Source organism: Cottoperca gobio, chromosome 1, assembly GCF_900634415.1.
Source record: "Cottoperca gobio chromosome 1, fCotGob3.1, whole genome shotgun sequence".
NCBI classification, from domain to species: Eukaryota; Metazoa; Chordata; class Actinopteri; order Perciformes; family Bovichtidae; genus Cottoperca; species Cottoperca gobio.
In genome coordinates, this window is record NC_041355.1 from 9,645,600 (window position 1) to 9,657,911 (window position 12,312).

Sequence of the window (12,312 nt, forward strand, 5' to 3'; positions counted from 1 at the left end):
TGTTGGTTTTATGACCTGTAACTCTCACAGCTCTCATCAACATCATTTCTAGCAGCAGCAGGCAGATGTTTTCAGCAACAGAAAGAAAACACAGTGTACACTACCAGCCCTGCAGCAAATGGTTTACAAACAAAGTTATTGACAAGCTGGTTAACAAAGTGGCGCATTTAGCAACTAAAGAGACAGATATATTTTCTCAGGAGTTGGTGGAGACTTAATTGTTCTCAATTCGAAACTCAGAGCATTAATATAGCAGGAAACAAGTATTTACTAAAGATATTGTTGAGTAATGTTGACCTGTCGAAGAATGAAGTCATGATCCCTCAATGTGTGTTGTAATCCAAGTTCCTCTGTGCTTTGTTTACATAGCCGGTCTGGCTGCGCGTGCATGTGAGTCATTCTGTTTGTGTCCTAACGGCTAGCTAACGGCTAGCTAACGGCTGCCGCTCAGCACTGCGCTCAAACGGCAGTTACCGAAACGTAATAGCAGCTCCCCGTTCGTACTCAGGTTGACACTGTTAGCATTAGCACTGTTGGCTAACTGTTGGCTGTTAGCGGCCATGTTGAGAGCCGTGTGGAGGCAATCCCTCTGCTCTGAATTTAGAATTTCCGAACTTTAAACATACAAAAAGGAAAGTGAATATTCTTACATTTGTGAGGTGACCAGAAATATGACGCAAAATGAATTATTCTATGGTGCTGCATGTGCAGGTAGACAACTGCTTGCTAACATGTTCGCCAAAACAACTATATGAGAGGATGATATGTCAGTGTTGTGTCTTTTACTGCCCCAAAGTGGCCAGTCAAATAATGTTGGTTTAAATTATCAACAGCAATATCTCTTTGCAGAAACTCTGCCCTGAATAATCATCAGTCCCTGTCAAAGGCCAGTCTTTAGATTATCTGGAGTAACACAAACAGTGCTTTCAAAATTGTAATGTGATTTTCCATTGATGCATGAACAACAAACACAATTGCATTCCCCATTCTATTGGGGGTGTCGGTAGAAATCTCAATCATTGTTTTAGGTGAATTGAGCCCGTACAATTTTATAATCTTACAGGCTTCTTCTTCGATAGCTATAGTGTGTCTTGAATGTCTTGAGTTTTGATATTATTTTCTGCCCAATAACAACATTATTTTTCTCCTAGACCAAGATTTACTGGAGGACATCATTACTGACAGCTGCTTCCACACTTCTCAGCAGATCGTGAGTCCCTCCAGATTTGACATGAGTGTTCTCTAATCCAAAACTGATTAAAAACACTCACTCACTGACTATGAATGTGTCTTCAAATAAAGTAGCCATGTTCTCTCTGTCCATATGATTGTGCATCAGAATATGATGAAATGAGTGGGGGCGACAGAGATGCAGTTAAAGGCCATTTGTATTCAGATCTGTACGTAGTTCGGCTGGTTATAGGTGGGAAATGATGCACACAGGAGAGAGGCAGACGCACTCTCCAACTGGGAGACTATAAATGCCACTATAAAACATGTCTATAAAACAGTGTGTGTGTGTGTGTGTGTGTGTGTGTGTGTGTGTGTGTGTGTGTGTGTGTGTGTGTGTGTTGACTTTATTGAGGGATGGGTGAAACATACAGAACAGGCTCACAGATCATTAGTCTGTCTATAAAAGCTGCCACCCAGCTCTTTGTAATTCCGCACACCTCTTTACAGCAATATACATACCCCCCCCTCCCCACCGTTAGTGCCACCGATTGTATATAAAGATAAAGATCCATATATACAGTCTATGGTTAGTGGCCATAAAATACAGAAAGGGAAGTGTGAGAAAAACCTTTCCATAAGGCTGGTATAATTAATATCTTTATATTAACAATGGATCACATGACTACATGTAGTGTGAAAGGGGTCGCTTGTAGTAGCAAACCCAAAGATGCAGCAAGGAGCTGTTTTTTTGTAGTTGTTTTTAGCAAAGCTCTTAAATCCCAGTGTACTTGCTCAGCGCCAAACAGCAGATAGTTAGGGACCATCTAATAAGATAGTGGAGCATCTAGCAGCTGAAGAGCCAAATATTTCCCACAGGAGTTGGAGGAGACCAAAAGCAGAGCAAAAAGAGAGTGAACATTGGACTTATAATCACCAAGTCACAGCAACAGAAACACTTCTCCAAATAAATCTTCCACAGCAAATATTTTGCTCTATAAATTCCTTTCGCCAGTAATAATATCTGCTGTGGGAAGGTCTATTGTGACGATACATTAATACGTGTAATAGCGATCTTTACAATGATGAATATGACGATGAGGAAAGCGCTCATGTTTTGCAGCCCTGCGACTTGTTGCCGTTGGCGATGGTGATGCTGTTTGACTTCCAGGAACAAAGGTTTTTGTCACGTGAGCGTTCAACAAAGGAAGGGGAGGGGCCTCTTCAGGAAGTCAGGGACCTGGAGAGCAGTCTGCAAAGGTGTGTGTGTGTGTGTGTGTGTGTGTGGGTGTGGGTGTGGGTGTGGGTGTGTGTGTGTGTGTGGGTGTGGGTGGGTGTGTGTGTGTGTGTGTGTGTGTGTGTGTGTGTGTGTGTGTGTGTGTGGGAGTAGATGCCAAGTGATGGATTGATGAATTTAAGAGTTTATTTCTACTGCAATAAAATGATTTGTAATGAAAGCTGGAAATCACACAAACTAAAGGTAGGAGACCTGAGTGTGTGTGTTTTACAGGTGTAAAACCAAGCTGGCAGCATCTCTAGCTCGCTGCAGAGTGAAACAGAGTCTGCAGAGCGTCTCCTGTTTTCTGTCTGATCCGGTCAGGACCAAACAGCACAGAGCAAAACGTCTGCCACTTTACGCATGGGTCAATACTCTCAAGGCTAGGTACGCTTTCTCGAACACACACACACACACACACACACACACACACACACACACACACACACACACGCATACACACACACACACACACACACACACACACACACACACACACACACACACACACACACACACACACACACCCACACACTTGTTTATTCCACACATTATTCTGCTGTTATTTTTGAGTGGCTTATGTTCTTTGTGCCATTAAGTGTCTGAATTTAAGAAGATATTAAAAATTTTAAGAGACTCCACACAGACTCTATCTGGGTATAAACCAGCAGGGATTGTCTGGTCTATAGCAGTACAAGTATAGTATACAGTATAAGAACTATATGATGTTGGTATAAAGACAAATGTTACATTTTAACAGAGAGGTCTTTGATAAAAATGACATTGAGAGTTTAAAGTGACAGGCTCTATTTGGGGGGGATTGCAGTGCGAGGTTAATGGTGAGTGAAGTTCAGCGGGGCGTATCTGAAACAGGAAGCATTCTTATAGCTCGGGGGTGAAAAGTGCTCCTGTGGTTATTGATGTAAAGCTAAAAATGCTGCAACACCGTTCACCAGACACAACCCTGGAGCAAACAGTCCTTGGTTTGGTCACTGATGCATTGCAGTCATATTTGTGGTAAATATCCTCTACTCTACCCCATGATATTTCTGCCTCAAAAAAACTTCTGAATCTATCTCCTCTGCAGTGTTGATGAAGTGTGTGAAGCGTTACAAAGCACCGGCTTGTGTGAAGTGAAGATCATGACGGACCTCAGAGAGGCAACGTTCTGCAGAGACCCTCTCTGTCCAGACACACTCGTCTTCTCCCAACAGCTTCATGCTCTGCTGCAGCACAGCACCCTCACAAGTACACATGAACTTAACACACAGGTACGTATGGATTTGTGTAGTGAAGGGTGGAATTGAGCTAAAAATAGGTAACACACATTAATGAGAAACATGCTTTCCTGCCTCAGGGGCATTTGAAGATAATTTTTGGAAGAAAGTTCTTTACTTACTTAAGTAGAAGTGCAAATTTATAAATCTACTTGAGTGAACATGGTTGGATATGAACCGAGTGACTCCGGCTACATTGTTTTTAGTGGAGGGAAAAAAGAAATTAAGCAATAAACTGCACCAACAATGTAAATCCAGACTTTCTTCTTATCTTTGCTGGCCAACCATTCATCACAGATGACCCCACTCTTCTGGGTCCCCTAGTTATGGAGCACCAAGAACATTTGTTTCTGTCTGCCCACTTTATTAAAAGCAGAATTACTGGCTTTTAAGAACACAAAAGAAGTCTCCCAAATACTCACTGGAAGTTGTCCAATTAAATAAACAGGGCACATTTTGTTATCTACTTCACGTTGACTACTAGTTCTTCTTAGATATGAGTACAGCTTCACTGTGAGACGGATTCAACATTTTGCCCTTCACAAAAGGGTCTCTGGTTTTTCTGTTGTAATGTGAAGTTTAAAAGTTGTTTTATCTTTGGAGTTAAGTCAGTTTGCAACACATCAGTCTATAACACTAGAGGGTACAGAAACAGAAGAAAATCCTCCACACGCGTGTGTAAAACATGCGTATTTGTGTGTCTCTTTTTTGCAGGACAGGAGTGTGTGTGTGGCAGTGAGTGCGTTACGCCCCCTGCTGTTTGATAACGGTGACGTCCTGGTGGTGGGGTGTTTCTCAGCCATGACTGTGGCTCACATCGCGGTGGCGGCCGCTGCCCGCTCTGGCCGAGTGTTGGTGTGTGGCGCGGATCAAACTCCTTTACAAATAGAGGAGATACAAGAACTACTCACACAGATGGACATCAAAAGTGAGAAAAACAAATCGAACCTAAAACATACCGCCTTGGCGGATTGAAAGATACAAAAAGTCTGTTGATTGACAAAGTCTAGCTTTTAAACACGTGTATTATGCAAGTGTAATAGACATTTAATGAGCCTTGTGAGAGTATTTCCATTTCAATCTTTATTCGCACCTTCTCTACATACGCATGACTTTCCTGATGCAAATTCATGTCCAATGTAGATTTTCGAGTCCTGTCAGAAGCCTTCTGTGCTTTGAATGAGTGGGACGCCGCCGTCCAGAGATTGAAGGTCATCATAGTGCTGCCTCAGTGTTCGTCATCCGCACTCAATGACCCTGTGCCCACCATCCACAGTGAACACGGAGGTACGTCAAAATGTACTAATAGAAAATGAAATGCATATATATATTGATAAAGTGTTTTGTCCCAAACGTGGTAAATATGCAAAATAAGTGTTGTTCTGTTGACAGACTGGGATCTACTGCCAGACTTGTGTCACAGTTCTGTATCCCGGAGCAAAATACACACAATGGCCACCCAGCAGGCACGACTACTAGCACACACTCTCTCCTGTGAGTATATATAGACAGCACACACACACACACATACACACATAAACATAAACTTGGCATTCAACTTTTCAAGCAGGGAAACATTTCAATAAACAGATACATGAAAAGGGTAAAGCTGGGAACAGTTATGTAAGGGGGAACCGTACACAATCACACACTGTCAACGCACTACTAAAACGTTGTCTGCACTGTCATTTGTTCTGTGCAAACTGTTGACAAGATGCCAGCACTATAGGAACACAGTAGAGATTATTATTTGTGTTCTCTTCTTTTCTGTCAGTCCCAAAGGTTCAAACGTTGGTCTATTGCACACGCTCAGTGTATCCTGAGGAAAATGAACAGCTGGTGAAAAGAGTGTTAGAGAAAACACACACTCACCCCAAACTGCTGCCCTTCAGGTAACACACACACACACACACACACACACACACACACACACACACACACACACACACACACACACACACAGCACGCGCACACACACACACACACACACACACACACACACACACACACACACACACACACACACACCTGCTCTCTCTCTATCTTAGTGCAGGTATTAGCAGTAAGTGTTTAACTGTAAATGCTAACATCAGCATGCTAACATGCTCACGATGACAATGCTAACATGCTGATGTTGAGCAGATATAATGTTTACAGTGTTAGCATAGCATGTTAGCATGCAAACATTTGCTAATTTGCACTTAACACAAAATACAGCTGAGGCTGATGAGAATGTCATTAGTTTTGCAGGCATTTGGTCATAAAACAAATATTGGACAAATTAATATGTGGACCTCATGGTGGTGCTGGAGGAGGAGTCAGGGGTCACTTAAAGTCATTTAGATTCATCCTCTGGGGACCATGAAAGTCTGTACTAGGCATGCGATGATATGAAAATGTCATGTTATCCTGGCCAAAATAATTGCAATTTACAATGTTATCCCACTAATATCAAAATATGCTTAAAACTCTTAAAATGGTACTAAAACATAACTGGAATCATTTTACATTTTGTTAACATGTATTTTATTACATCTTTTTTTTGTGTAAAACAAACCCTTTTTAATATTGGTTGATTAAACAATATTAAATAAGTTAATCATATACACTATAAATAAAGAATACATTAAATAAAGGAAAATAACAACATTGTTTTTTTCCTGTATTTTTTTTAATCAGGCTCTATTTTTCACTTCTCTACCATGATAGTGAGGATATTCACGATTATTATATCTGTTTTTCATCCCAATCCGCAATAAAATCCAATGTTGTTGTTGAGATATTTCAGTCTGGACCAACAGACCAACAGCGTGGTTAAAATCTCTGTAGCATCGTCTTGTAAAGGTTGTAATGAAAGCAGCTATAGTAGTTTAGCAAGTTGCTTTTGCTGAATGCTTTGTTATTTGTCTGCTGGCCTCAATGTGGGATTAGTTTGAGGGGGGAAACTACACTCCTTTTATTGTAACGATTGCAAAACATCCACTTGTATAACGCAGACATCAGATAACAGGATAGTTCTCATACTGTAGCAGTGAGCTTCATCTCTGAGAGTCACAGACTGCAGAAGTAAATGATGTCTGCCTGGTGTAAATATGACAGGGTGTCTCCACATCATACTGTATGTACAACAGTGTGTGTGTCTGTGTGAGAGAGGCCGACGACAGTATAAAGGATCAGCTGTGGTTGCCTTGGGGACAGTAGTTAATCCCACAGTCGGGGTGAATGGGGTGGAGAAGGTTTCAGAGTCTGTTTCACGCCTGCTGCTCCACACAACTCATTTCTTACCATCCATCCTCTTAAAGAAATCCAAACGTTATTATGTTTCTACTCATAAGCTCTTTTATCAACTTGCCAGTGTGCAATGAGACGATCAGCAGCTGTTTCACCGCTGTGTTTACAGTTACTTGTTACAAATCTACTGCTGCGTTGTATCTTAGAAGAGTTAGCACTAGTTAGCTCCAAAGTACTGTACAGTCTGCAGCGACTAATCTTCTAAACTGCCGCCATACTGCTTTCCTTGTTTAGGAAGAGGTTGCTTTGCATCAAAAAATAATAAGTAATTTCTTCATTCTTGAATTGGACAGATTAAGATATCAGATGATGTCATGTCAAGTAAAGTGGTAACACAGGGCATCAAGAGCAAAAAGACCCCAAAACCTTAATAATAACTTAACAGTTGCTCAAAATGTTGTCACCTTGCTGCAGTGATGTATACATGTACTCCAGGGTTTGTTGGTGCACTGTGACGTCACTGTTGGGTGTGATTACAGGTACAACAGACTGGAAGCTTTCAACCAGAGACGGCGATGCAGATTTACTTCTAGAGCACATTTCATTACAAAGAAACTCTAAAACCTTACATTTATAAAAAGAAACAAAAAGAGGCGTAAAACAAATCAACCATATGCAACACAGTTGTATATAACAACAAAGATAATAAAACAGCAACAAGAAAAACTACATATGTTACACAATAACACTGTTCATAGTGTGAAGTTAATCTATAAAAACTTTGCTGCACCTTTTGAAACGATAAAAGTTTTATCTCACAAAACTCACTCAATAGTCCCTACAAGTACAAATGCTGGACCTCTGGAAAGAATAATGCTCTGGGCCTCAATTTTTAAATACTTTTGTTTGGTTTCCATGTAGCTGAAGGAGAATGGCAGTGAGTGCAAATGAACACTCTCTCCACAAATGTGTACAGTTATCTTACTTCCAAAAAGTGAAGAGCACATCAGCACATCATCTCCATATTTGTAACACAATTTAGACAATGTTTGGTGCGCTGAGAATTGTTCACCAACATTTGCCAACACATCTAATGTTGAGAGCACTTACAGCAGATGTACAATATACAGGACCAGCAGTGACAGGTGGCAGTGCAGCGGTCCATTAACATGCTTGTCCTGAGGCTCCGAGCCGGATCCACTTACATCTACAGTAAACAGTTCGTCATACATGCTATAACTGGTGTTTAACTACCGTCCAAATACTGTCAAATGATCATTGTGCTTACTGTATCAACTGCTGATTTGCAAAAAGTTCTCCCATTTGCCTGAAAACACAAAATATTAAAGGTGCCACATACTGCAGAGTTTAAAAAATACATGGCCTGTACTGGTTGTCAAAATAATTGGTTTCCAGTAATACGTCTCTGAATGTGGCAATGATTAAAATGATGTTGAGAATGATGTTCTCTCTCAGGATAAACGGTCCCATTTTCCCCGATAACTCCCAGTCAGGAGACACAACAGACTCCAAGTTCTTCAGGCTCGAAGCATCTCAGTTCACCAACGGCTGCTTCATCGCACGGCTGTCCCGACAGGTGAGACGGGAGGAAAATGTAAAGACTGACAGGAAAAAATGTGAGAAAGACGTAGAGGGCAAGGTTGTATTTGGAGATTGAGAGGGAACAGAGGTTTTGGTGTGTGTGTGTGTGTGTGTGTGTGTGTGTGTGTGTGTGTGTGTGTGTGTGCGCGCACATTGTGTAATTGCTTTGCGACGAGGCCTTACAGTAGTGCTGAGGCTGCACTCTTTTACTGTCTGTCTGCTGGGAGGTCTGTCGGCTCTGCTTGTCTGCACACACGCAAACGCGCACACACGCACACACTTTGACAATCTCTCCCTAAAACACTGCAGCATTATTCCAATACTCCATAAAAAAAGAGACAAGTTAGAGATGAAATACGCCTGAGTGGCTCAGTACTTTACAGCGAAGATGAATGGATAATTCTCTGTGTCGTTCTTCCAGCCCTCCAGTCTTGTTGCGTCACCTTGTTGCTCCATCTATTCCTCCCACCCCCCTCCCCTTTTCTTCCTCTTGCTCCACTCGTAAAAAACATGACATACAGAAGGAAATGAGATGCTTCTCCCTGATCCCCTGCAGCTCAAAAAATAAATGGTGCAGGGAGGGGACTGTGCATGTATGTTTGTGTGTGTTCATATTTTTCCAATACAAACACACATGCACAGACACACACACACAGGGTCAGGTCTTGCTCACCTGTCCCAGTGGCAGTAATTTAAAATCTAATGATCATCACGTCTAATTAAATCGACATCAGACACCAGAGCTGCGGCTGCAGATTTAGTTACACTGACAATTGAGAGGAGTTTCACTGCTGCTCAGATGAATGACTCCACACCGATCAAACTGTGCTAGAGGACAATCTAAAGGGATCTAGAGAGAGAGAGAGAGAGAGAGAGAGAGAGAGAGAGAGAGAGAGATAGAGAGAGAGAGAGAGAGAGAGAGAGAGAGAGAGAGAGAGAGAGAGAGAGAGATGGGGGTTAAGTCTCCTAGAAATCTTTCTTTTAAAAATCAAAGGGAGACACAAGAAAACAGACATCAGAAACAGCTGTGTCCTAGAATCTCAGAAAAACAAGAAGAATCTGACAAATCTCGTCTGTAAAACACATCTGACAGGCTGCCATCAATCATGCTTCTCTCCAGTATACTTTAATCCTCTCCATTTTATTACAAACTCTCATTTTTCAGCATAATTAAAGTTTTGAGGCTTATAAATGACTCAGAGCATATAATGCTGTCAAAGCGGAAAAAGGAAAAAAAAACGAGAGAATAACAGTGTTAAGTCAGATTAAACACTACGAGTGAATAAAATATGCATTTGCAGTGTTTTTCAGACAGATGGAGGAGGAGGACGGGGAAGAGAAAGTCTTACAGGAGATTTATTCTCTGTGTGAATGTCACTGCAGATGAAGACAGTGTTTTAGCCCTGCACATATAGAAGCATGGGACAAGGAAGAACCCATTACATTTTTGAGAGGATCTAAATCACGAGATGGATACACAAAGTTTCCCTTTTCGTTAACATTGCTATAATCTAAAATCCAATGGAAAAATCCCATTGACTTTAAATCAAGGTAACCAGTGCGATGGTAACTTCCAGGGTTGACTTACAAAAACACGCCATTCCTGCAGCACATATTGATTTATGTTATTGCTCACACTGACCTCCCTGTAAAACATATAGACTCTCCTCTTGTATTTATTACGCTAGCAGCAGTCCACCACTGTGTTCCAGAACTTAAACATTAGGGTACTTTGATAAATATGCCCGCGGGTATGTCAGCGCAATGTAAGTGGGTCCACCACGATGGTAATGACTCAAATGTATCAACAACTATTTGATGGATTGCCATTACATTTTGTACTCACCTTCATGACCCCCAGAGGATGAAGACTACTGATTTTGGTGATCGCCTGACTTGAGGAGGACGTTTGCTAATGACTTGATAACTACTGGATTGCCATTAAATTTGGTTCAGACATTCCTTGATTATTAAATTGTCCAGTACTTTAGTTGATGACCAAACCTGCAACGTTAATGACATTCCCATCAGCCTCAGCTATAATTTCCGCTTAGTGCTGGTTAGCAAACGCTAGCATGCTAACAAGCTAACAAGCTAAAGTAAGATGGTGAACATGGTAAACATTATACTTCGTAAACATCAGCATGTTAGCATGCACACAATGCTGTTAGCATCTAGGTCAAAGACATAGGGGAGAGGGGGAGAAAAGATAAGTGGCTCCTCTTCCTCCTCTGCAGGTTAACTTTATGGCTGTGGCTCATTAGTCATTTCTACAGCGTTGTGTTGTATAGATCTCCTTGGTGCTACCCTAGAGACCTGTTGTTTTAATGTGTTGTGTCTTCACATCAAATCTTAAGCTGCCCTTGTTTTTTTCAGGCGGATCCCACTAAGGTAGAAACAGTCCACGATGTGCTGGCAAGGGCAGCAGCAAAGGGCCTCCTGGGTGGAATAATTCCTGAACAATCAAAAACTAGTAAAAAGGGGAAAAGCAAGAAGAATCGCGTTGCGTCAGCCAGCAGCAAACCTTCATCCCCCTCGGGCCAAGAGAGAGAGAAAGGAAGGGAGCTGGTGAATGGAGAAGATCCAGTCGCAGCTTCAGAACATGAAGAGAAGAAAGGTGAAAGTGGTGAGGAGGGAGAAGAAAAGGACCAAGACAATGGCGGAAAAGGAGGAAATAAGAGGAAAGGGCTTAAAGGAAGTAAGCGAAAGGTCAAACGGCGACCAAAGCCAACCAACAGGACTACCACGGACACAAAGCTCCCTCCTAAAAGCCACACGAAGAAATCAACCAAGATAAAAGTCAGTCAATCACATCACAAGAGGCGCCTTACAAAAAGCAAACGGAGAAGAATACCTCGTCTTACACTGACGTTAATATCCTCTGCAAAACCCCCCAGCCACTTGTCTCCAATCACAGCCCTCGCACACAAAATAAGTAACAACTCAACATTTAGCCTGCCTGCTCTTCCTGCTCTTCCTGCTCTATCTGCTCCCCGTGCGGCCTCCAAGCAGGTGCAGAGACTCAACACTGAGCCTGAAAGAGCAGAGAAAACACTGAAGGATGCACTCAGACCAGAAAGCCCGTTTAAGGCCAGAGTAAAGGTGGTGAGACCTAAGAAAGAGGTGGGGGCAGAGGACGTGTTGAAGCCTGCAGATTTGGTCCTGCCACCCATTTCCTCCTCGTCCTCCAGCTCTGTAGGCAGCAGGAGTGGTAGTTCTCTGTGTCAGCGTCCGACCCGGACCTCCCGGTCTCAGCTCACCCAAATATCTACATCTGCCTCTTCCTCCGTCTATCTGCCCGGATTATAGAAAAGATCATGTGCATTGATGTTGTGGTAAATTAAATGTACAGCTTTTTCCGAGTGCAATCATAAAGGACTACCAAGTCAATTATTTGAAATGATTTAAAACCAAGAAAAACGTTATTATTGTAAGTTAAATTTGAGAAATAAAAATATGTGAAAAAGGAAATTTAGCAGTTTTACTAATTTCTTCGTCTCTATAGCTCTGACTTCAGTACACTACAGATGTGCAGATATACATGTTCATGTCCACTGCTGCTGAAGTGATCAGTCAAGTATCGATCAGTCGATTAAAAGAAAACTATTTTAATAATTGTATTTCTGTGCAATTGTATACATTATAATTGTGTATCATAATTCCCCTGTGAGACATGTAGAATATTACAAGGAGTAAATTATTTTTAAATCTTTGAGCTACTAATGGCAAGATGAATTGTATGTGTTCACTGGTACT

The 12,312-nt window shown here is 41.7% G+C and overlaps 1 protein-coding gene across 3 annotated transcripts; it reads left to right on the plus strand.

The window, feature by feature from the left end:
* Window positions 1-318: 318 nt before the first annotated feature.
* Window positions 319-11,965, plus strand: LOC115012321 (putative methyltransferase NSUN7). Of its 3 annotated transcripts, none has more exons than XM_029437887.1 (11): window positions 319-390; window positions 1,152-1,210; window positions 2,294-2,430; window positions 2,681-2,833; window positions 3,534-3,717; window positions 4,438-4,651; window positions 4,867-5,010; window positions 5,116-5,217; window positions 5,498-5,615; window positions 8,431-8,551; window positions 10,933-11,965. In XM_029437887.1, exons 1-11 carry the CDS (start codon window positions 327-329, stop codon window positions 11,863-11,865), a joined length of 2,229 nt encoding a protein of 742 aa, XP_029293747.1. In that variant the 5' UTR covers window positions 319-326; the 3' UTR covers window positions 11,866-11,965. The 3 variants fall into 3 exon arrangements, with proteins under 3 accessions (XP_029293747.1, XP_029293763.1, XP_029293755.1); XM_029437903.1 differs by having other exon boundaries at window positions 8,465-8,551; window positions 10,933-11,058; XM_029437895.1 differs by lacking the exon at window positions 319-390 and adding an exon at window positions 411-480.
* Window positions 11,966-12,312: the final 347 nt, after the last annotated feature.

What these genes read in the sequence shown, in the direction of transcription:
- LOC115012321 (XM_029437887.1), top strand. Translation starts at nt 327, where the DNA reads ATGTGTGTTGTAATCCAAGTTCCTCTGTGCTTTGTTTACATAGCCGGT. An exon ending in CATCCACAGTGAACACGGAG is followed by an intron (nt 5,011 to 5,115) that starts GTACGTCAAAAT and finishes TTCTGTTGACAG; the next exon opens with ACTGGGATCTACTGCCAGAC. An exon ending in ACTAGCACACACTCTCTCCT is followed by an intron (nt 5,218 to 5,497) that starts GTGAGTATATAT and finishes CTTTTCTGTCAG; the next exon opens with TCCCAAAGGTTCAAACGTTG.